This window comes from Nipponia nippon, unplaced genomic scaffold, assembly GCF_047370975.1.
Source record: "Nipponia nippon isolate SJK-2023a ecotype South Korea unplaced genomic scaffold, ASM4737097v1 scaffold_2, whole genome shotgun sequence".
NCBI lineage: Eukaryota > Metazoa > Chordata > Aves > Pelecaniformes > Threskiornithidae > Nipponia > Nipponia nippon.
In genome coordinates, this window is record NW_028262336.1 from 72,108,926 (window position 1) to 72,134,132 (window position 25,207).

A 25,207-nucleotide genomic window follows, 5' to 3' on the forward strand; every position below is an offset into this window, starting at 1 on the left:
CCTCTCTTGCCAACATCCTTGCTCTCCTAGTTCTGTCTCCTCCTCAGCTGTATCAGTCACATTTTCAGCTTCTTTGGCCATTGGTCAGTATCTCTACACAAGGAAAATATAATAATCTGCGTCATGGTTTAATCCCCGCCGGCCACTAAGCACCACACAGCTGCTCACTCACTCCCCCCCACTGGGATGAGGGAGAGAATCAGAAGGGTAAAAGTGAGAAAACTCATGGGTTGAGATAAAGACAGTTTAATAGGTAAAGCAAAAGCTGCGCACACAAGCAAAGCAAAATGAGGAATTCATTCACTGCCTTCCATGGGCAGGCAGGTGTTCAGCCATCTCCAGGAAAGCAGGGCTCCATCATGCGTAATGGTTACTTGGGAAGACAAACGCCATCACTCTGAATGTTCCCCCCTTCCTTCTTCTTTCCCCAGCTTATATACTGAGCATGACATCATATGGTATGGAATATCCCTTTGGCCAGTCTGGGTCAGCCCCCCTGGCTGTGCCTCCTCCCAGCCCCCCGTGCACCTGGCAGAGCATGGGAAGCTGAAAAGTCCTTGCCTAGTGTAAGCACTACATAGCAGCAACTAAACCATCAGTGTGTTATCAACATTATTCTCATCCTAAATCCAAAACACAGCACGATAGCAGCTACTAAGAAGAAAATTAACTCTATCCCAGCTGAAAGCAGGACAGTATCCACTCCTTATTTCATACCATTTACATCATGCTCAGGTCCCACACTATCCAGTACATTCTCATTAACCACCCCCTCCCCCTTCCCAGCCTTTGATACAATACACAGATATCATTCCCTAAGTCTATGGACCACCCCTGTGAAATGCCTATAAAATGTCCATAAATGTCCACAAATGACCACAAAATGTTCATTAACTTCACTTAGTCCATGACTTTGGGCTCCATCTGTGATGGTGGTCGCTCAGGACAGGAGAAGTGGTGTGTTGTGTGGAGTTACTGGGCACCAAAGTCAGCTCAGGTTGGGTCACCGCTGCACTTGCACTGCTTCTTGTAAGGCTTCTCCTCCATTGGTTCAGGTGGTTCCTGCTATAGTAATTCCTATAACATGCAACTCAGATCATGGGTTGCAACAATTTAAAGGTATATCCATTACAATCTCCACCCATGGCCCCTTTGGACCAGACCATAGGGTTTAACATTGCAATGAACTCCTCCCCTTGCCCCTGCTCCGGCTTGGACTTATCCACAGACTGCAGTCCCTTAAGGGTGTACCTGCTCCATGTGCAGTCTTATCTGTGAGCCACAGTCTCTCCAGGGAGGTACCTGCTGTGGCATAGACTTATTCACAGCCACAGTTGCTTTGAGGTGCACGTGTTCCAGCGTGGCCTCCTCCATGGGCCACAGTGCCTTCAGAGATACACCTGCTCCAGCATGGCCTTACCCACAGCCACAGTCTCTTCAGAAGTAAGCTTGCTCCAACATGGCCTTACCCATGGCTGCAGTCCCTCCAGGGGTGTACCTGCTTTGTCATGGGCTTATCCATGGCCACACGCTTTGAGGTGCTCCAGCATTCAATTAACTTTAAATAAAATTAACTCTATCCCAGCTGAAACCAGGACAATCTGATATACACTTTTTTCCCCCTGGGATTCTTCCTCCTAGAGGCATATCTACACAGTATTTAATGTATAGTAAATGAAAGTGTATGAATTTCCTATACTGTGGCTCCCAATGCATGCAAATAATGAGGCAGCTTACTTTTCTTCAAAATGGAGTTAGCTACTTTGCACAGAGGCACTCTGAGCATTAAGCAAGTCCATAAAGTAAATTAGTGTTAGGTGGCCTCTGTGCTAAAAATTCACACCTTAGTTGAAAAGCACCTTAGCTTTATGAGCTGTTTTAGGATTCTGCTTTGTGGGTTTTGGTTTCTTTTTTTTTATTTCTGATGAATTTAATGTTCTTTTCCTGTGAAATACATTTGGATGGGTATATTGTTAAACATACATAAGGCATTTGTCATAAAACCTAGAATTTTTAAAATTTTTAAATTCATATAATAATTATATGATAAGCTAAAAAACAATTTACTACTTGCAAAATGGCTAGCAGACATACAGTAGCAGGTGATATTAGTTCAACAGATGTCAAAGGCAAGACTCCCATTTACATCAGTAGGGCCCTCATTTTTCCATGTAATTTCATAGTACTTCTTAAGAAAAATAAGACAAACCTTAACAAATAATTTGCAATTGTTTTATAGATTCTACTCAGCTTGTTTGTTGCTGTTATTTTGGACAACCTGGAACTTGATGAAGATCTGAAGAAACTTAAACAAGTGAGAACATGTTTTTATTGTGCTTGGAGGTAGTTTCAATAAAGCATTACTTTACTGGTGTTTTTATGGTAAAATATGTGAAACATCTTCATCAGAATGAACTAAACCATAGATGTTGAAGAGAATAGCAGTATTCTGTTAGATAGTTGACCATCAAACAATGTGAGGTAGAAATTAAGAGATTTTAAAAGAGACTTAGAAATTGGTTTAAATATTCGATGAAAATCAAATTAGATAGTCATGTAATTAAAATAAAATAATTTTAAAATCATAGCTAGGTCATCTTTTTGCTTATAATCTAGTGAAAGATGTCGCTGCCCATGGCAAGGGTGTTGGACTAGCTGGATCTTTAAAGGTCCCTTCCTACCCAAACCATTTTATGATTCTATATGATACTATATGAGCACACCATGGAACTCCTGCAAGGACTACTGGCAAGGGTCCACAGACAAGAAGCAGTAGAGGCAACTAGGTTGAATGTGTTCAGTGAGTGCTAAAGATGCTTGGCAAACTTAACTTGCTTGATTGCTTCTCCAGATTTGGGGGCCAAGATTACCAAGAAGCCATTCTCTCATGCTTGAAGCCCCAAATGACAATCACATAAAAAAAATGTAACTAGAGAGTTCATGTTGGCCATTCTGACCTTGTGCAGAAACCACCAGAGAGGAAGGCATCTTCAGCTTTTACATAAATATGTAGCTGTGCTCTAATCTGCGCAAAGAGGAGCAAAAACCATCAACATTTGCCTATTTCATGCATGAAATAGCAAATTGAGAGCTTAATATGTGGGAAACTCTGTTGTAATATTTGGGTTATAGCTTTCTTTCACCCTTCATTTGCTGGTTCTGTTCATCTTTCAGGTGCATCAGCAACTGTTGTGAAATTATATTCTTTCAATTCTTGAAAAATAATTTAGACAATTTAGTTATTTTACATTGAACTGTAATATTGAAACTAATGTGCCAAATAACCACTCCCTTCTTTTTCCTTCTATGTTATTTTTCTTTTAGTTTTAAAACTAAAGTGATGTGTTTATTAATTTATTTTTTTTTATATTCATTCTGTTCATTTTCTACAAACTTCTCATTTGTTGATTTAGAGATTGTATGTTTCATGTACGCTCACTGAATATGTGAAATATGTCAAACTAATATTGCTTCCCAATACTCTGTGGCTTCAAGGCACTGACAAATGAGAATATTGATGTCTGTTAAATGAGAGAACTTCCTGACGCAGCTGGTAAGTGAGCCAACCAGGGGAGGTGCCCCGCTGGACCTGCTGTTTACGAACAGAGAGGGCCTGGTGGGCGATGTGGTGGTCGGAGACTATCTTGGGCTCAGCGACCATGAAATGATAGAGTTTTCAGTTCTTGGAGAAGTAAGGAAGGGGGTCAGCAAAACCGCTACCCTGAACTTTAGAAGGGCAGACTTTGGATTGTTCAGGAGTCTGGTTAACAGAGTCCCTTGGGAGGCAGTCCTGAAGGGCAACGGAGTCCAGGAAGGCTGGACGTTATTCAAGGAGGAAATCTCAAAGGCGCAGGAGCAGGCCGTCCCCATGTGCCGCAAGTTGAGCAGGCGGGGGAGAAGACCGGCCTGGCTGGACAGAGAGCTTTGGCTGGAACTCAGGAAAAAAAGGAGAGCCCACCACCTTTGGAAGAAGGGGCAGGCGACTCAGGGGGACTACAAGGATGTTGTGAGGTTATGCAGGGACAAGATTAGAGAGGCGAAGGCCCAGCTAGAACTTAAACTGGCCACAGCCATTAAAGATAACAAAAAAAGTTTTTACAAATATATCAGCGACAAAAGAAGGGCCAGGGAGAATCTCCCTCCTTTGTTGGATGCAGAGGGAAACATTGCCACGAAGGATGAGGAGAAGGCTGAGGTACTTAATGCCTTCTTTGCCTCAGTCTTTAATAGTCAGACTGGTCATCCTCAGGGTTTTCAGGCCCCTGAGCTGGAAGATGGAGATAGGATGCAGAATGAAGCCCCAGTTGTCGAAGAGGTGGCAGTCACCGACCTGCTCCTCCACCTGGATGCTCACAAGTCCATGGGGCCAGATGGGATCCACCCGAGGATACTGAGGGAGCTGGCAGAGGAGCTGGCCAAGCCACTCTCCAGTATTTATCAGCAGTCCTGGTCAACCGGGGAGGTCCCAGACGACTGGAAGCTAGCAAATGTGACGCCCCTCTACAAGAAGGATCGGAAGGAGGATCCAGGGAACTGCAGGCCTGTCAGCCTGTCCTCGGTGCCAGGAAAGGTCATGGAGCAGGTCATCTTGAGTGCCATTATGCAGCAAGTGCGGGACAACTGAGGGATCAGGCCCAGCCAGCATGGGTTTATGAAAGGGAGGTCCTGTTTCACTAACCTGGTCTCCTTCTATGACAAGGTGACCCCCTTAGTGGATGAGAGGAAGGCTGTGGATGTTGTCTACTTGGACTTTAATAAGGCCTTTGACACTGTCTCCCACAGCATTCTCCTGGAGAAGCTGGCTGCTCATGGCTTGGATGGCTGCGCTCTACGCTGGGTTAAAAACTGGCTGGACGGCTGAGCCCAGAGAGTGGTGGTAAATGGAGTCAAATCCAGTTGGCGGCCGGTCACGAGTGGTGTTCCCCAGGGCTCAGTACTGGGGCCGGTCCTGTTCAATGTCTTCATTGATGATCTGGATGAGGGGATCGAGTGCACCCTCAGTAAGTTTGCAGATGACACCAAGTTGGGTGGAAGTGTCAATCTGCTGGAGGGTAGGAAGGCCCTGCAGAGGGACCTGGACAGGCTGGATCGTTGGGCCAGGGCCAACTGTATGAGATTCAACAAGGCTAACTGCCGGGTCCTGCACAACGCTACAGGCATGGGGAGGAGTGGCTGGAGAGCTGCCTGGCAGAAAAGGACCTGGGGGTGTTGGTTGACAGCTGGCTGAACATGAGCCAGCAGTGTGCTCAGGTGGCCAAGAGGGCCAATGGCATCCTGGCTTGTATCAGGAATAATGTGGCCAGCAGGACCAGGGAGGTGATAGTGCCCCTGTACTCGGCACTAGTGAGGCCGCACCTTGAGTACTGTGTTCAGTTTTGGGCCCCTCACTACAAGAAGGACATGGAGGTGCTGGAGTGTGTCCAGAGGAGGGCAACGAAGTTGGTGAAGGGTCTAGAGAACAAGTCTTATGAGGAGCGGGGGTTGTTTAGTCTGGAGAAGAGGAGGCTGAGGGGAGACCTTATTGCTCTGTACAATTACCTGAAAGAAGGTTGTAGCAAGGTGGGGGTTGGTCTCTTCTCCCAAGTAACAAGTGATAGGACGAGAGGAAACAGCCTCAAGCTGCTCCAGGGGAGGTTTAGGTTGGATATTAGGAAAAACTTCTTCACTGAAAGGGTAGTCAGGCACTGGACCAGGCTGCTCAGGGAACTGGTTGGGTCTCCATCCCTGGAAGTATTTAAAAGACGGGTAGACATGGTGCTTGAGGACATGGTTTAGTGGTGGACTTGGCAGTGCTAGGTTAATGGTTGGACTCAATGACCTTAAGGGTCTTTTCCAACCTTAATGATTCTATGATTCTATGATTCTATTGTATGGTTACTTTAAATTCTCCTTTATAGAATTTGGTACAGAAAACAATATTGCTTTTGGTCTTGCAGTATTAAATATCAGTATCTATTGCAAGCTTTAAATAAGCTAAAAGGGCAGGTATTTTTTGCCACAAATATAAATACTGGATTTCAGTTAATCAGCTCACATAAATGAAATGAGAGATCTTATAGATTATTTTGGGATGGCCAGACAGTCGTGAGTATGCAAAGTGAGTAGACCCATTCAAGTTTATTCATTTTTCTCCTTACCAGTCTCAAGAGGTAAAATGATCTGAAATGAAAATGGCTCAGATGTATGGTAAGCAATGTCATATCATACTGATAATCTTACAGGAAAATTTTCATAATGTCTATGTGAGTTAGGAGCACAAATCAACTTTCTGAAGTGAGATTAGGATGTGAAATCCTGTGGCTTTTCTGTGAAACTTAGCATCTTTGATTCATAAACCACTTTAAAAGTCTACACCTTTGCTTATGAAATGGCAGCAGCATGACTTCGTGTTTTAGCAGCCCACTCTGGAACTGGTGAACAAAAACTAATGATGAGAGGCCACCACTTGCAATGCTTGCCACTGTGTCAGCCTGAAATCTTGTTAGCCTGGTAGGAATCCTGTCTCTGTAATAGCAGTAGAGCACACTCAATTAAAATACACAAATAGAATTTTAAAAAAAAAAGGTCCCTCAAATTCATAGCTTTGAGACTGGCAGCAGCATCACTGCATGAGTGTGGTGCTGGGCCAGAATAAAACCGCCGCATGAGTCCCAAGACCTTCTAGCTGCCATGCAGTGTGGCACCATGATGACATTGATATAGTCTTTTTCCATGACCCAAGTGGGTATTTAACCAGAGGACAGCACTTCACCATTGGACATGCCAGTTTGGCTGGCTGGCAGAATGGTGTATGCATTGTACACCATTATGACGTATAAAGATGTCCAAGGTGGATGACACTTGTTCACTTGTATTTATGCTTTTGAAATGTTGCTTTAAACAGTAGCCTCTCTTCAAAGACTTACTCAGTACTATTGAATGTATTCCCTTCTGGTATTTTATCGAAACAAATTAATGTTATACAAAGTGTTGCATGTTTTAAAAATGCCGGAGGTGAAAGGAGGTAAGAGGTCGGTTCTTGGAGCTGAATCACATGGAATTACTTGAATGACTGGACAACTGATTAAGTGTCTAGAGCAGAACAGGTTTCCTGTGCGGTAAATGTGATGGTATCGCAGGCTCAGTGCTGATAGTGATTGTGCGCTATTATACTGAACTATTGGTTGACTTATCTCAGAAGATAAAGCAGAAAGTGTTTTTAATTCAGTGATATTTTGAACTCTCCACTAAAAAAATGGACTGTAAGAAGAAGGAGGATTGTGAGGTAATTGTTAGGTTTTAATCAAGACCATTTCTATAAAGAAATAGATCTGTATTGCTGCACAAGAAAATTTTTGACATCTATAATTAAAAGCTGAATGGTGTTCCAAGGGAGGAATCAAATAATTCAAACTGTTAATGTAAAAGACGTTGATTGGTTGAAAATGGTGAAACTGTAATGATCTCAAAAGCATTTCCATCCACATGTTTGCATTTTTTCCCTGCCTTTAATGGCTGTAAAGCTTGAGTCCCAGGGCATTTTCAGATGATGAAATATTGAATGTTTTTCAAGGAAGGAAGGAGAATATATTTAAGCCAGACATCACACCTAGCTAATAATCCCTTTTGGGATGTGTCCTTCTTAATTACGTCTTAATTCCGTTTCTTGAACTTGATAAGAAAAATAATATTACTTATCTTTCATATGATTGGGAAAAGACTAATTAGTTAATATTCGCAATGTACTCCAAAATGTAAAATGATATGTAAACACTTGGTATTCATGTCGGTTCCGTAAATGTGTTTAAATATGAATAAATCAAAGCAAAAACACATTAAATGACTAGAAGATTATAAGTAAGATTGTAAAATAATGTGTTTAAAAGCTAGTAAACTTCTAGAATTAAATTTGCCAGTGCAAATTTAGTTAAGGATATACATCATGATTCAGTTTTTAATTACATCATTACATAATATTCTTTCCAAAAGTCTAGCCTCATTTAGTGCAGAGAGTACATACAGCTCACTTTAATAAGCCACTAGTCGATATTTTTTTTCTTTATTGTACAACGTGTGATCCCTGTGCATTATTTATTACACAGTATTCAAGCTTTGCTATGAAGACAAAACTATTAATCTCCTTCCTGGCTTTTTTATGGTACCCCTCGTAAGTATCTAGAACAAATATAAAACTTGTAAAAGATAATGTAAATGATTTACTTAGCACCACAGGCACAGATAGGAATAGAATCTGTTTTTCCAAGGCACCATTCAGCTGACTTAAGATCAGAATCATTCTTTGTATTCTTAGAGCTCTGATCATTCGCAGTACGTCTCCCATCCTCTGCCACATGTCTCATCTTCTCATCTATGTCTTCCATGATAGCTCAAGTCAAGTGAAAAGGGATTGTACTATAGCTCATAGTCACCATCTATCTGTGCAATAAACTTGATCCTCTGCAGCAATCCAGACTGACCCTAACATGCTACTTAACCTCCAGGTGTGAGGTTGATCATTCTCATCTTCCCATGAGGCCCCTTTCTGTGGCGTTTGGTGCATCAGTAATGCAGGTGATACCGATCTTAGGCACAAGAAATCTATCAGCTACAATTATAACATCTTTCTCTTTTATTCCTGTCTTCTCCACCCTCTCCATAAACTGTTGCCCCAAAGTTAAAAAGAAACTGAAAGGATTTCTTTGATTTGTTTTGCCTTTTGTGATAAAGTTTGGACCTTCTTTTTAGAAATTCAGCACTCTAACAGATTGTGAAGTATGATTTTCCTTTACAGTAGCTGTGTTAACTTTTCCCGTTATATTTTCCACATATTTACTAATTCTATTGTTACTGCATTTCTACCGATTTGCCTAGATATGAAATCAGACTGATTAGTTTCTAATTTCCCATGCTCTATCCTGAAGCACTTTTTTAAAGTTAGTCACATTTGCCACTTTCCTTTCTTTCGCTACTGAGTTTATTTAGGTGACAAGTTATTCACCACCGCTAGTATGTCAGCGTTGTTGTATCTGAGATCCTTTAGAAGTCTTGAGTGAGTGTTATCAGGTCTTGGAGAGTAACAAATTGACCTTGTGTCAGTTATCTTGCAAAAGCTTTTCTCCTGACATTTTTGTTGGAGATTAGTCTTCGGCACGGTCTATGGTCTTCTTTGACCTCCTCTGTGGTTGACGCTATTCATTTTGCTTTCTTGCAGAAAGTTTTATTTTTCTGAACACTCTCAATTAATAGTCTGTTGCTCTTTTAGACCCTCTGCGGATCTTGCTGCTTTCTGTATGTTCTTGAAAGCTTCCTTATTAGATTTTATTGCTTTAGAAAGTAGTCCCTCAAAATATTTCATGACCTGCTGTATTATCGTTTTATAAAAAAATCGTCAGACTTTATGCTTTTTTCTCTGTTCTTTGCTTAGCATATGGCTTCCCTTTCTGAAACATATCCATTTACTTTTAAAAGCCTTCCTTGCTTTCTGGTTGACATTGCTGGCTTTTTTGACCTTCTTGAAGTTTTTCTGTAGGTGGTAGATGTATTCTGTGCTTCTAAAACAGGACATTTAAAGTTACTCCATACCGCCCCCCCCCCCCCAGTTTCTGTCATTTGTCCATTCCTTCAAATTTCTTTTCAAAAGCTTTATGATTTTATGTAATTTTTTTTTAATTTAAATTCAATGTAGTAGATGGTTTTGACTTTCTACTTGTAAATAAAAATTCTGAATTTAAGACTGTTACAGAATAGCTTTTTGGTATTTATGTCATGAACTAGATCTTGCTCAGTACTGAACCATGAGGTGCTTCTTCACTTAGCTGTTCTTTGACTATATAGATCAGTGAGGAGTCACTTATGAGTAAAAAGTTAATCTCTTTCTTCTACCCTTTCCTAAACATACATGAGGGTAAACAAAGGCTTCCCGCTATTATTACTGCTTGTCTTCAGGCCTTTAATACTACTTTGCATATTGAAGTTACTTTCTAATCCTCATCTACATGTATGCAGAATATTTCTTCCAGTTAGGCATGCAGTTTCAATACAGAGGGATCCTATGCCGTTTGTATATGCATTTACCTTATTCACGTTATTGACTGTAGATTTTCTGTAACAAATAGCACCAGTCTTTCATTGGTGCCGTGTACTGTCAGTCTGGATAATAGGTTGCCTGGTTCTCCATATTCTGATTCTGTAGGATTCTACTGCTTGTTACTTCTACCAAGTTTCTGAGATGTCTTTTGTATCAACATTGTGGGTTTTTTAATAACAGGAATTCTAGTTCAATCATGTTATTTTTTAGGGTTCTACAATTAGTATAAAAGCCTGTGCTTTTTATATGTGCTGCTGTTGTCTAGTTTTATGTCCCCTCCTTAATGTGGCTTTATTTCTTATGTTTTTCTGTTTCCTGTCAGAATTTTGTAAACTTTCAGGGTTCCCATAGCCTCATTCTGTACAGAGAAACTAACTTTTACCTTGTTGATTACTCCATTTGGGGCTTACCCTACTGTTTTAGTACCTGCTCCCTGAAATAGCTTTCACAGCCAATGAAGTTAATTTAAAATGCTCTGGAGTTTTAAACACCTGGGTAGAATTCATCCCACTTCACTAATACATTACGAAGTTGTATATGCAGTTTGAAATATTCATGCAGGTTTCCTTCTCCAGGCATTGAAGAGAAGTGGATACTTTTGGAGGGCAATTTTTAGAGAGGTATGTTTTGTTTGTAGGGTGGCTACAAGAATATTTGAAGCCAACCATGAGATGATACTCACGCTGCCCAAGCTGTATGAACTATCTTTCCTTCATCTGCAGCATAGTTTGTAGCTTAACAGCAATGACACCTGCACAACACTACTTCTCAAGTGTATATCCCAGCTTTCCTGGTATTGTACAAAGTGGATCCCTTCTAAGCTTACACAATTTAAGAAGGAAGATTTTCTTGTGGCATAATGATGAAAAGATAGAAAACAAAATGTAGGGATAAATCATTGTTTTTCGTAATAGAGGAAAGGTACCAGTAGAATTCCATGGTGATCTTGGCTGGCACCTGTGCTGCTCAGTATTCCCAAGCCATCTAGAAAATAGGGTGAATAGTGAGGTGACAGAGTTTGCTGATGATGCAAAGTAAAGGCATGCAAAATTAAAGCTGGCTGTGAAGTATTCATATTTTGTGTCTGAGAAATAAAATGTCAGATGAAATGTATTGTCAATAAATATGCAAAGAGAAGCAGCCTACTAAATACATGAATGTAGGCTTTAATTAAGCTACCACCAGTCCAGAAAGATTTTTGAGTCATTGTAGGTATTCTCTATCACGTCAGTTCAGTGCGTACCGAAAAAGAAGGCAAACACATTGTTGAAAATGATTAGAGAAAATGCTTAAACAGAAGTGAAAACATTCCTGTTCTGCCATATACATCCAAGATGCTTCCCTGTCTTGAATACTGCATGCAGGTAAGATCATGCCATCTTTTTAAAAATAAGATATATTAAACCTAGAAAAGGTACAGAAAAAGATAATGAGGATGATCTTCAGCATGTAAATTGAGGTAACTGAGGAGGAGGCTAAGACAGAGTTATATGAAGTTGCAAAACGTGAGAAGTTGAATAGGAGAGGACTATGTTACTTCTTACAACATAAGAAAACGAGAGAGCACTCAATCAAATCAAATTGGTTTAATTTTAAGACAAATTAATGGAATAAAAATCCTATAACGGCTGATAGTTTAGATGTAGCTTTCAGCCTCAGAGGTTGTCATGGGCCTTGGATCTAACCCAGTGCACTCATTCATATGCCCCTAATGTTCCATAATCTGAATGGGACTTCAGAAGCGACTTGCAAATAGCATAAGGAGGGACTAAATTCATACAGCCCATTGGTGGCTAAAACCGTATGTGCCGCCACTTTACTGAGTTGTATTTCCACGAGGGAAAGAGCAAGCATCTCTGAGTATAAGCAGTGGCCTAACTTCCTTGGCCATGTAATCTTACTTCTGTAATTCTGTTTCCTGGAATTCTACTGTTAAAATAGATATAATTTTAACAGTATTAAAATATAAAATGTTCTTGATTTGCCTTATGCTTATGATAACAACCGCAGTTCACCTTGCAAACTTTGGAGGGTTTATCTTACAGTTTATATTAGACAAGATTATCGTGTTCCTATTTTACAACTGGAGAATCAAAGCTGAAGAAGTGACATCTCTGGGTTCATACATAAATTCCCAGTATGGCGAGGAATCAAAGTCTGTTCTAATGCTTAGGCCCCTCAAGTCAATCAGGAGCATCCATCCACTTTAAATTGTTGAAATCTCACATAAGCATAGTTTTGCTGCTTCAGAAGAATATTTTCTTAAGGAAGATCAGATTTCTATCATGTCACACGTGTGCTGTCTGTACTTACTAGTGCACACTCACAACATGAGCACAGATGGCATTCATTGCTAAAAATATTTCCCCAATACATGCCTTATTACCTAGCAACAGAAATTTTTGGAGGAGTAAACAAGAGTAGGCAGTAGGGACATTATTCTTCTAATCTAATGAAATTCTCACTCTCATCAGTGAAGGTACTTCTCAGATGTACATGCTCCTTTTTCCTCCAGTTCTTCTCCACACCATGAAATATATACAAGATTATTTTCCCCCTGAATCCATATCGAAGCAGCAAATGCAGTAGGCTACAGAGGTATATATATCTACTTATAATATATGTGTTTTTAAAAAACAGTCCTACCTTTAGAATTCTATTATTTTGCCTCTGTGCTTTTAAAAATAACACATTTAGCATGTTCATTTTCTCTTTTTTAAATCTCACTTTTATCTATTTGTTGTTGAAAACAGAAACTTTCATAAACAAGGAAGCTTGAAGATAACAATAGCTTCTTTGGTGGTTTTGTCTGTTGAGGTAGATTCTTGTTTTCAACAATGGTTAATGTCTGAGCAGCTCAATTTGATGCCAGTGGTTCAGAGTCGGGTTTTGCAAAAAAAAGGTGGTTCAACAAACGTTAGTGGTCTTGACAGAACATTCATAGCAAAAGCATAAAAGGAAACCTTTAGGCAATCTGTCAGCTAAGAAGGAGCAATTGCAGTAGAAGAAAGTTAATCAGGAGTTGGGTGCCATCAGAAACAGCAGAACTATCATGGAATCTAGTTCCATAGTACTCTTTTATTTTTGGTGGTGGTGATGGGGGGCATGGGGAGGTCTATACTGGGATCCACTACCACCTAATTGTCCAGAACTACAGCAGCACGGTACAGAGGTCTTTGAAAAGAATTAAAAAAAAAAAAAAAAAAGTTCGTTTTTAGCTGTTAATCTCTCTGGTCTTAAAATCTACCCTGTTTTTTCTGGCTTTGTTGTCAGGGAAACAGAGCAATTAACACTTCTTTTTTTCTCGCTAAGCAGTTACTTCTGCTTCTTCATTACTGAGTACTTAGGTTAGACAGTCCCTGATTTATTCTGAAACTTCTGGCCTCCTGCTATCTAAAGGAAGAGTATCTGATGTCTTCTGAACACTGTTCAAGATAATTCTGGCACAAATATTCTGAATATGAATTTGACACTACTCCCCTTTCATGCGAGAATACATAAGCGAAATTTTGGTTAATGTCAGTCAGGACAAAGCAAGTTAGTCTCTAAAGAGATTATGCTGCATCCTTCTACATTTTTCTATAAAGTAGAGTGAATTTGAATAAAAGATTCAAATCAGACATTTCTATTAAGTAGAATAAAGTATTATTTCAATGTTGTAGGACTCTGATCACCATAGCATCCTGTTGATTTTAGCAGGGTCACAGATACTGAGTTTCTTGTAGAGTTGGAATTTTTATTAAACTAAAGCAGTACTCACATGCCAAACAATTCAAACTTACATCCCCAGAGCAAACATAAAATTTCCTTTCTGTGGCTGCTGTAGTATTCAGTTTTGTTTGTCTGTAAGCTGGAGAGAAGCAGCACAATTTGTACCTTTGATCTTAAATTCATGTGCAATCAGTTGTTGATTATGCAATTATTATTTTGATGCAGTTAAAAAATATTTCCAGTGTCTGTGCTTTTCATATCTAAGTCAGAGCAATTTGATTCACATTTTTAATCTGTGTAAAAGAAATCTCCCAAGAATAAAAAACTTTGTGCACTTAAAATAATGCAGTTGTTTTTAAGAAAGAAGTAAGAGTATCTTCTGACATACACTGAAAAAATAAATCATGAGCATTCTGTGTGCTTACGCAGTAAGCAGCATAACAAAAGTTTTAATGCTTTTATAGTTAATCCAACACTCAGAAGTTTAGAAGGAACTATCCTCAAGTTTGGGAACAGTTATATATGAGGAAAAAAATCCTCATTCTTTTAGATAAAGGTTGGAATTTTCTAAAGTGTCAAAGGATAGGATTCATGTCACATTGTTAGCCATGCAAAACGTTAGACATGTAGTCAAAGCTAGTCATCTGCGCTTGCCTGTAGTCATAGTTACCCTCCAGGGAATGATTCATCCCATCCAAGTTGGGTCCTCTCTTTTTCTGTTACAGAGGGAGTCTAGACAACTAATTAGGCAAACGGCCTGATTTTCAATGGATAAAGTTAAATGACATGAATCTCCAACTTTAATGAATTAAGAAAACGCATTTCATTGACATTTAATCATATGGGTGCTTTTACATTACTGAGGTCCAAAATCATGGTGTGTAACGCTAGGCATCTTACTGAAGTTCCTAGGTTGGGATCCTAATTTAGGTTAGGGACTTAGATGATAATGGCAAGAAAGAAGGATAAAAGTCAACATTCAAAGCTGATCATCTCTTTTCACTCACAGCAGAGAACGAATTCCTCTTTCGTGAACTTAGGTTCATAAAATAGCAGGTCCCTGGCGTTGGCACTTCAGTTAGTTTTCTAAAGGTGCACGGCACAAATCCAACAGGATCTTTGTAGAGGTTCCCAACTTCCACCTGGGTTGGCTCAGAAGGAAATACAGGCCCTGGTTCGCTTGTGGAGCAAAAGGCGTGGTCAGAGGAAAAGGCAGCGTGGTCTGTGTGAAAGCAGGTGTTCGCCATTTGCTATGGGAGTATGTCAGAAATGTGGCTCACACACATTTTAATGTATCCTACTAAGTTTTTTGTAGTTATGTTTGGTCTTAAGAGACAAAGATACAAATAATTGCTTCCCCAGAGAATAAGGCTCTCACTGCACTGCCAGTGATGCTGAGGATATCTGTCTTATATTCCCTGCAATGATATGTTAACCAGTATTGCTGCATCAATATCAAGATACTGGGAATTCTTTTTTTATTTACTATGGCACTCCAGTATTCTTGCCAATATGCTCGGCACCTTTCTTCCCTCAGCCATCATCATGGTTCATCATTTTCTCAACTACTGGTTCTTTTTCTTTCATATCCAGACACAGTTAGTGCAGTCTTTTGTTTACATTAGATCATACATTTGTACTGCCTGTAGTCACTTCTTCGTGATCATTGTCAAGGGAATTTACACATCCTCCCATTGTTGGAAATTTGCAAAACAACCATCTGTTTATTAAGAGAGCCTCCATAAATTAACAGATACAGCACTGGTTTCCTTGAAACCTGTCAAGGTATCTCTGCTTTTTAAAGTTGGCTCTTGCTCTGGGAATGATCACTACTCTCTTTTGGACTAAAACATCCTTCTGATAATTGATTATCAGTGTTTCTGTGTCAAAGGCAAATACTTATTGCTGAAATTCGTGATGTGAAAGAAAGCTTTCACACAAACTAGGTTTCCAATATGGAAGTGACACTGGCAAAGAGATAAAAATGAGCAGTACACTGATCTTTTCCTAACTAAATAGAGAAGTCAGGTCTGCAACCTAATATTCCATTAGTTTTTTTGTCTCTCTCACACATAGCATGTTTCTACTTTGAGTGCTGAGGAAGGTTGCAAATTTTAACTCATTTTCAGGTTTGGGCTTTTTTTGTTGTTGTCATTCTGTTGAAATCAGATGAACAGAAATAAAAGGCCAAGGTTTTGCTACCAGCCTCTTGCGTATGCATTCATGATGTTTGCTGAAGCGGTCTATCTGTATATTTTTACCTTTCCAGTTTTTGTTTGCTTTTTTAACTGTTTCTAGATACTAAGCTATGAAATTTAGTTTCCATACACTCTTGCCCTCCAGATATTCATCATCTCTTCATGTAAAGCAGTTCTTACAACTGAAACAGCTCACTAGTTTTCTAGCTAGTGAAAATACATGCTATTTTTATAGCTTTTGCCAGACACTCCTGCTGCTGTCTTTTTGTATTGTCTGCAGAACAAATGAAGAAAGCAACCTGAACTAAGTGCCCTGCTTATTTTTCTTTAACTTTTCACTGTGAACTTCTAAGAATAAATATTTCTGCATTGATCCTTACCTTTGTTTTGGTCAAGAAATCTTCGTAGTTAAACCCCTGTGAGAGCTTTGCAGAGGTGAGGGCTAACAAAGTGATTTATTCAGCAGAACTGGTCACAGAGAGAAGATAAGTCAAAATCTGACTGTTGGCCAAACTGAAGCCCATGTGCTCCAGTACCATAAGTGAGGCCAAGAAGTTCTGCCTAAGCCTCGTTCCAGTAGGAGAAGGAAGTCTAGATTGTCTGGTATGAAGGATAATTGAAATGGGGTGCTTGAAACTGTGCAAAAGTAAAAGCTTTTCCTTAATGTGGATTTGGGAATTGAGAAAATATAATTACACACTGTAAGAGAGCTCTAAAAAGCAATTATTTTCATCTCTGTTAAAATTAAAGCACATAACTAACTAAGGCTCTACATGGCTTTTTTTCCCCATGCAGAACCCTGGTTTCTCACAGAAAATGTTCATGTGGCAGCTAGCCAGTGGTCTGTGAACTCCTCGCCACACTATCATGCATAACTTATTAAAAGCAAAGTACTTTCCTATTGGGAGGGAAATGACTCCTTGGAAAGCAAGCCATTTTAAAGAGGACTGTGCTAGGGAAAAGAAAATAATGAATTGGAAGAGTCCTTGATCCTCCCTTTCACCCTGTTACAAAAACCAAACTGTAACAATTCAGGTTTTGGAGTAAAGGACAGTTACACAGCTATCTGCAGCCCAAACCATCTGTGATTTGCTATTTAAAGTGCAAGACTCTGCATTATTCTGAAACCAGAACATCTGCAATAGTGAAGTGTCGTGGTTTAATCCCAGCCAGCAACTATGCACCACACAGCGGCTCACTCCCGCCCAGTGGGATGGGGGAGAGAATCAGAAGGGTAAAAGTGAGAAAACTCATGGGTTGAGATAAAGACAGTTTAATAGGTAAAGCAAAAGCTGCGCACACAAGCAAAGCAAACCAAGGAATTCATTCACTACTTCCCATGGGCAGGCAGGTGTTCAGCCATCTCCAGGAAAGCAAGGCTCCATTATGCATCATGGTCACTTGGGAAGATGAAACACCATAACTCCAAACGTGCCCCCCACCTTCTTCTTCCCCCAGCTTTATATGCTGAGCATGATGGCATATGGTATGGAATAGCCCTTTGGCCAGTTTAGGTCAGCTGTCCTGGCTGTTCCCCCTTCCATCTTCTTGTGTATCTCCAGCCTTCTCAGTCGGTAGAACATGAGAAGCTGAAAAGTCCTTGACTTAGTGCAAGCACTACTTAGGAACAACTAAAACATCAGTGTGTTATCAACATTATTCTTTAAGCAGTTGGCACTTTTACCAACATTAACCAGAAAAAAAAAAGGTTATATTGAACAAGGTAACTGTATTCAATAGCCTATTGTTTCAGAATGCTCCTTATGTTAAGTATATGCCTTTGGGTCTGGATAGTCATGTGGATAACAGAAGAGAAAAACGTAATGCTTTCATTGTTTCACTGTATGTCTTGTTCCTGATGTGTATCAACTAACTCTGGATTCATGAAAAGATTTAGATGAGCTGAGAGAAAACAAGCTGCTTGTGATAGCTGCAAGTAATTTTAAGACTTGCCAGAGCTACTCTAGGAACCAAAACTGTTAATGCTGGCTGTCATCTTTAATCTTTGAATTGTGATATCAACAGATCTGCATAAAACTGCTCTAAAAAGACTTCCCAATGTCAGGTCTTACCCATTTAACACATCCTATAAAGATATCATAGGCTTAGATTAAAGCCATTCAAGAAGCAAGGGACACCAAATTTTCATGGGATATACAGGATGCAGTTCTCCACAGTATAAAACTGTACCTCAGCTCTATGGTTCTGGACTGTCCTTCACCCTATTCCTCTTCCTCTTCTTCTTTTTCTTCTTCTCATTTAAAAAGTTAGTGAATCTCTCTCAAAATTCTTAGAATATGTTTCTATTTTAAATGATGAGAAGAAAATTATTTTCTGATTCAGTTTTAGGAAATCAAACTTTCCCATTTACTGAAGCTGTAGCTTATATAGGAGCTCAGGAGTTGTAGCAAATTATTACTAGAACATTTTCTCCATGAGTTCCATAATGCAATCTTCATTTGTATTTGGCACCACTTATGTTTTCTTTCAAAGTGTGTCCATCTTGAAAAACTGACTTGAAAGTCTGTAATGCATTTAAGTATTAGTAAAAAAAGTAGAAGACCATTTGGGGAAACTTGTTGAAAGTTGTAATTTGTAAGAGATGGTAAGAGTTTCAACAGATCCTTTGTTAACTTAAGGTGTTACTGAGAGTGCATGTTCTTATGCATATGTGTAGGGGTTTCGCTGACTCTCCCTAAGCTCACAGGAATGTGGCAATTTGGACTAGGCATGACCAGGGGCAGGAGAAAGTTCTAAGGTTATTTTCTTTGTCAAGTTAGTGTTACCTTGAAAATGAATAATGTGTATTCTTCCTTTGTGTCATACTGTTCTCTCAAGCCTCCTCTGTGTTCTACATGCATGTGTGCACACACACATGCGTGTCTGCTATAAAGTTTTCTGTTAAGAACCCCACTAGCTAAAAACCAGTTATAACTGCCACTGCAGAATACTAAGGCTGACTTACTGGTGCAAGTGAAGTTGGCAGGAGCTTCAACATTAACTTCAACAGAATGAAGTTATATAAAGCTAACGTGAACTGCAGTGCAAACTACATAATGATCATCATCTCCGCTCAGTATCACTTAGTGTAGAAATCAAACCTGTTAGTTCAAGGTCCCCTGTGGGCAGCTGAAATGAACGTACTTCAAACTGAAGCTTTCTATCCACGAGAGGCAGTGTAAAATCTAGAAGAATGTTACAAAGCCATGGCAATACTTGGCGTCTGCTGGCCATCACAGTGCAGCGATGACGCATTCCTGTTGGCACAGTGTTTCAAGAAAATTTTCACACAATGATCGAGTAGTAGCTAAAATTTCTAAATTATGTTGCCAGCTATCCGGTCACTGACTTTTTATGTCCAGTACAACCTTAGGACAACATTGCACCATCATTATCACTGCTGTCTTCTAGGACTATCCTTACTACCTCATGCCCAAGCGAGCAAAAGTGACCCCTTGCATGGTTTCAAATAACAAGGGTGACCCACAGGCCTGATTTAATCTTTTCATTTCTTCCATGCTTCTCCCACTACCCCTTTTCATTCCTGAGCTCCAAAAAGGCTTTCAGTGTCCTTGCAAAATCTGGGGGGAAAATGGCTTTATTTTCTTGAGACCTGGCTTTGTTTTTTAATTTGGGCAGGTCACTAAGGACCAGTCCTTATTTCTGTGGAGGCCTCTTACTATCGCTTTAAAGCATAAAGCAAATTCAATATGAGTGAAATGCTAGCCTTTTTCTTCCATATTTAGCAAAAAGGGACAACAGTAATTCTTCCAGTACAATCTTCTTGTGTCTTGCTGAATTCAGATTCTAACTTCATGAGGACAGAGGACACCTGTTTACAGTGTGTTGCTACAGCACGTGGACAATGTGGTGTCCCAGGCTTTGCTGAAATCTCGAAGCACCACTGTAATAGCCACAAGAATTATTAAAGGGTGGCGACGTCTTTTGCTAGGAGATGAAAGAGAAAAGCGCTCCTCGTGCTTTCTCATTTTCTTTATATAAGTGCTTAGACTGTGGTGATTGTGTCCTGAAGAAGAAGATGCATGATATGCACAAATTGAACTTTACTCTCATATAACCAGCTTCTGTAATTTCCATTTATGTGAACAGATCCTTCGAAAGCAGTAGACAAAACATGAATCTCAGTTTATGTGTTTGTGCTGCCACTAGTTGGACAGTGGCACTAACTCGGCATGGTAAAATAGTATTGGTTGTATGACTTGGCAAGCTATTTTAGAATCTTTTCAGGTCTTGTTTTTTTTTTTCTTTATAGAATCATAAACTCATTTCTGGTTTAAACTACTAGTGACAGGGTAATCCTTACAAAAATACAGTGGCATATCTGCTAGTAAAGATTGAGCCAGTCCTGTAAATGCTTAAATTAATAGCAAAGCAATCATAAAATATCATGCAGAATCTTGGATTATAATGGCTTACAGGTATTGATTTAAATATTAAAGCTCTGATCTGGCTAAAACTCACTGACAGGAACCTTGTAGGAGCTGACTTTAAGGCTTGGGTTCATTCCCTCTAACTTCTGGCCTCAGCAATATGGTTGCCTCAGTTCTCTCAGCAATGAAGAGAAGTAGGCTTCTTCAGAGACAGAGTGAGATCTGCGGAGTCCTAAATTGTCTTCTGCAGATATCCCTCTCTCTCTGTCCCCTGCCTCCCACCATCTCATTCTTTCCTGTGGCTGGAGTCCAGGATACCTGTTTTACTAAGCTAGGTGCCTTGGTTAATTGCTTACAGCTGAGAGAAATTGATTTAGTGTCAGGGTGCAACTTTTCCTGGAGAAGTAATTCAAAATTCAAAGTCACATCAGGTTCTTATTATGCCCCTATGCGTGGAAGTGGTCAGTCTATAAAGTGCAGCTATTAAATATGCAAGCCAATGGCAATTACTTTTTTACTTACAGGTCAGAGATTTCCAGACATCAGGTTAAAAACTAGGATGGAGGGACTACAGACTCATGCAAGGAGCTCATAGAAAAGGTATACTTCAGCTCCTAAGAAAGAATGAAGAGGCCAATTTTCATTTGCTTTGACCATATCCTTCTGAAAAGAAATGTGTGTACTTCAGTCATGTTCAAAATATTTCACACAGGTTTTAAAAAAGAGAAAAAAAACCCTAAAAAATAAAGAATCTTAGTATTTATCTTTTAAAACATACAAAAAAGACTCTGAATCAGATGTTTTTTGGTTATACCACGAGTGCCTTGAGGTAGTTAAAATGCTTGCAATGTGCTACATTCCATTCTGCACTAAAAATAACATGTGAGTTCTGGGAGGATGAGGTACCCTCTAGGCAGTAGTATAAGCAATTATGTTCGGGGCGAAAAAGCACCGATCAAAATGTCAGGACAAGCTCTTCTTTTTGCAGTTGTTTTTATGTTATTTGAAAAGAGTAAAGGATATGAAGACCTCCTGAGTGTTCTTGCAGATGCATATTTTTCTGTTCTAGGCATCTGATTATCATATCCTAAATATATATTTTGGGTCTGCTTTCCAGCCCAGCCATAAAAACGTAATATATATTTTTGCTCTCTAATACCAGCAGCCTATGTGATTTTGAATCTACACAGACACACACATATGTGCAAACCATTTCAGAATCATAAAAGTTTTCCTCTGTTTCGGGTCCTGCAAATACCTCTGTTATATATGCATATGTGAATGCAGGTGTACGCACACACCCACACACAATAAACTTGTCAAATATACAGAGTTTTTCAAACTGCCCTGATTTTTACAGGTTGCAGAATGACAACAGATCCCTTTTAAAATCAGGCCAATTTTATGTAAGTGCTGAATATATTCTCCAAGCTTGAAAATGTGTGTGCATGCCTTATAAGAATATTGTTCTTAAAAAAAAAAAAAATCCTTAAATCCTTAACAGCTCTGACCGTGCCTCTAATGAGCTTTCTTGTGTGTAGTACTTTTTTTTTTTTTTCCCCACCCGGCATGTCTTAATTCCACAAGATTATTTTATCCATTGTCAGTAACAGAATGATGTGGAGTACCTGCATATCTTGTTTGTAATGGCAGTGGACTGTCCTAAGAGAGCAAGTCCTACTAGAGACTTTTACTTTGGTGACCCAAGTGTACTACATTCCAATGTAAGTCCTTTCGGACCTCTACCCTAAAATTACTGCTCTTTAAGTGTGGAGTTGCTTGGCATTCGAGATGATGGTCACTGACATCAGAGGAAAGCCGCCTGCAGCCGTTACCTCCAGAAACCCCAGTTTCTGGGGTAAGGATAGCTTCTGGTAACCCACGTCTCCCTTCTAGCTCTAATTATATCGGTGTCAATGTCACCTGAAAGTAGAACCAAGGCACTGACAGTCACTTGGCAGTTTCTTGTGACCAATGATTGATACAATTTCACTATCTATATTTCTGGTAAAAAAAATAATGCCAATATTGTGCTTAAAAGTTTATTTTGAAGCTTACTGAGGAAGAACCTGTAGGCTTGGACTGGGTCAAAGCAAAGGTCTTCCTGGTTCAATATCTAGTCTCTGACAGTGGCCAGTAAAAGATGTTTAGGGACTAGCATAAGAACAGGGAAGGCACATAGTGATATTTCATTCTCCAGTGATATTTCATACTTGTGTGGTAGTCACTCCCCAGGGATTTGGGGACTTCAGTGTACCACATGGTGTATCTTTGTCTACTAGTTCTTGGATTTTTTCTGGCATGTGTTTGTTAAATCTATTTTCAAATCTGTGTATATTCTAGCATTTACTGCTTGCGGTAGCAAAGATAAATTTAACGATGCACTATGTGAAAAAATATTTCTTTTCCTACTTATGAATCTGCCACTTGATTATTTCTTTTGATGCCCCCTAGCTCATGTTGTACAGTCATTCCAGTCAAAAGCTTCCTCAGTGCTCTCTCCTTCCTACCATGCCTGTTATTACTCCCACTGTAGTCTGTCTTTGTGCACCTGTACATGCAGCTTTAGAATCTGACTGAAGTTTCTTTTCACTCGGTAAGTCTATTTGAAGTGATCTGCATTTGCAAGCAAATTTGGACGTTTTACTAATGCATCTTGGAAAAAGTCGTGTTTAATATTCATTACAAACCCTCTCAGTTTTTTTCTAAGTAAATAAATCAGCATGTAGAATTACTAGGATAGAATTTCTGTAACATCATTTCCTGTAAATTATTTTCTTTTTAACAAGAATTCAAAATATCTAGTCTATAATAGAAAAAATATTAGCAAGGCAATCTGAAATAATCAGAAGTCCTGTCTCCCTGCATGCAGCTAGCTTGCTGATGCTTTACTGGTACTGTTTTTCAGGGATTTCATCTTTTTGCTTTCCTTTTGTCACCATTTGCTCTCCTCAGATATCTTTTCTGGTGAGGCAGCTTAGTATTTGAAAGCAAGCTGTTTCTAGGGGAAGTCCAGGCCATTCAGATACAGTCATTATTCATTCAGAAGATAGTTTTGACCTTACTCCTGTTAATACTAAGGAGTCTCACTGTCCTGGCAATGCAAACATCATTTTGGCAGACCTATTAACAACTCCTTTATTCAGTGAGGAGTGAAACTGTACTCACACTTTATGACCCAGTTGCACTTTTCAGTGTGAAGGAGTTTTTCTTTTTCATTTTTTTTCCCCAACAGATTCTTGATAAGTGGAACCAAAGCACATAGCTCACTACCACCTTTAATGGAGACCAGGAACAATGGCAGGTCAAACACTGGTAATTGATTTTTCTGGCACCTGGCTCCAAAAGCTATGTTGAGTGATATCTCAGAAGAGACATTTTGTCTATCGGTGGAAGAGGAGATGGAAAGGATAGGATTTGGAGTCGGACCTAAGTGTTTTCATATGTATAGGAGCAGAGCTGTGAAAAATCAAAGGCTTCAATAGCGGCATTAAGAACCATCTAGATGTTTCTTTCCTTTTTAAAGAATTCTTTTCTTTTTTTCTTTTTTCATCTTGATGATACCCATTAGGATTGCACAGTGAAGAGTTACAAAGCAGAAACCTCATCTGGTCCTGACTGTCTTGCTGCACCCTGTTCTGGGATGCTGAACACATTTGGTCAGAACACATTGCCGAAGCCCTGTGCCTTTCACCCAGCACCGCCAGGCATTCAGCAGATCTAGGAAGATGCCAATGACAATTTCAGCAGTAGCATCACTTCTAAATTTTGTGTGCTGAGGCCTCAGCATTAAAGCGGGAGTTTCAGCATGGGGATTTTTCATGAACATATTGTGCGAACGAGGTGTTATAATTGGTATATCTAATTTAAACACACTCGGCATAAAATTATATATATATACATATATATATGTGAGTATGTGGGGGAAAATCAAGGAGCTTTTTAAAGCCTAGTTAGATTTACTTGCCTCCAGAGTATTATTATTCTGAGGACAGTGCTTGAGGTAATTCTAAATGGGAAATAACTACAAAATAGAATAAAAATGAAAAATTACCTTTTCATTATATCTGATCCCATGTAAATGGATTTTTAACAAGTGGCAGGAAAGATAAGTGTCGAACACATTCTGTTAACAAATGAAAAGTACAATAATGGTTCCAAACTGAATTTTAAGTACTACATAAAATGCATGAAATCCTTTTTTTCATCATAGAGGGAAGATAGTAGAAAGTTCACAAAATTCTAGTTGGTCCTCCATTCCTAGGCCATATACAGAGCCTTTAAAGTAGCACTATTTCAAAAGTAGTAAACTTTACAGAGAATATGTCCCTTTCTAGAAAACAAGCTATCCTTTCAAGACTGGAAAACGTGGTCATCTGGAAAACTGCTTGTGCCACACTCTTTCCTTTTTTAATAACTAAGAAAGTTTTGAATGTCTCCTGAAGGCTGTAGCTTTCACCTTTGTTTTTTCCTACCTTTTACCTCATCTATGACCTTTTTTTAAAAACAGTGTCAATGGAACATAAATTCTGGCTTATATATTTGATGCCCAGTGGTGAAATAAACACCTAAGTATTAATTCAGAAGTTGCCAATCCCTAGTATTTGCAATACAGTATTATTTATCAAGAAAACACATTAAATTCAAGAGGGGTTCTCTTGGAGGAAGGTTTTATTGTATAAAATAGGGACCTTTGAAAATTCTAGTCAAAGATTGTATTCAAAGCACACACTTTTCAAGGAGGAGAGATGGGATTCAGATTTGCTATGAATGTGTGAACAGCAGTAACAAAAATATAAATGTGAGCTTCTGCTACTTCATTTATATCACCAGGGAAGAAA

General features: G+C 39.3%; 1 protein-coding gene across 2 annotated transcripts in view; it reads left to right on the forward strand.

Moving 5' to 3' along the window:
- Window positions 1–25,207, forward strand: part of NALCN (sodium leak channel, non-selective) — a 246,181-nt gene that overhangs the window by 143,087 nt on the left and 77,887 nt on the right. For both annotated transcript variants that reach the window (XM_087758313.1, XM_087758314.1), the window contains exon 15: window positions 2,240–2,314. In XM_087758313.1, the coding sequence (XP_087614439.1) occupies window positions 2,240–2,314 (75 nt within the window). The remainder of the gene's footprint in view (window positions 1–2,239; window positions 2,315–25,207) is intronic.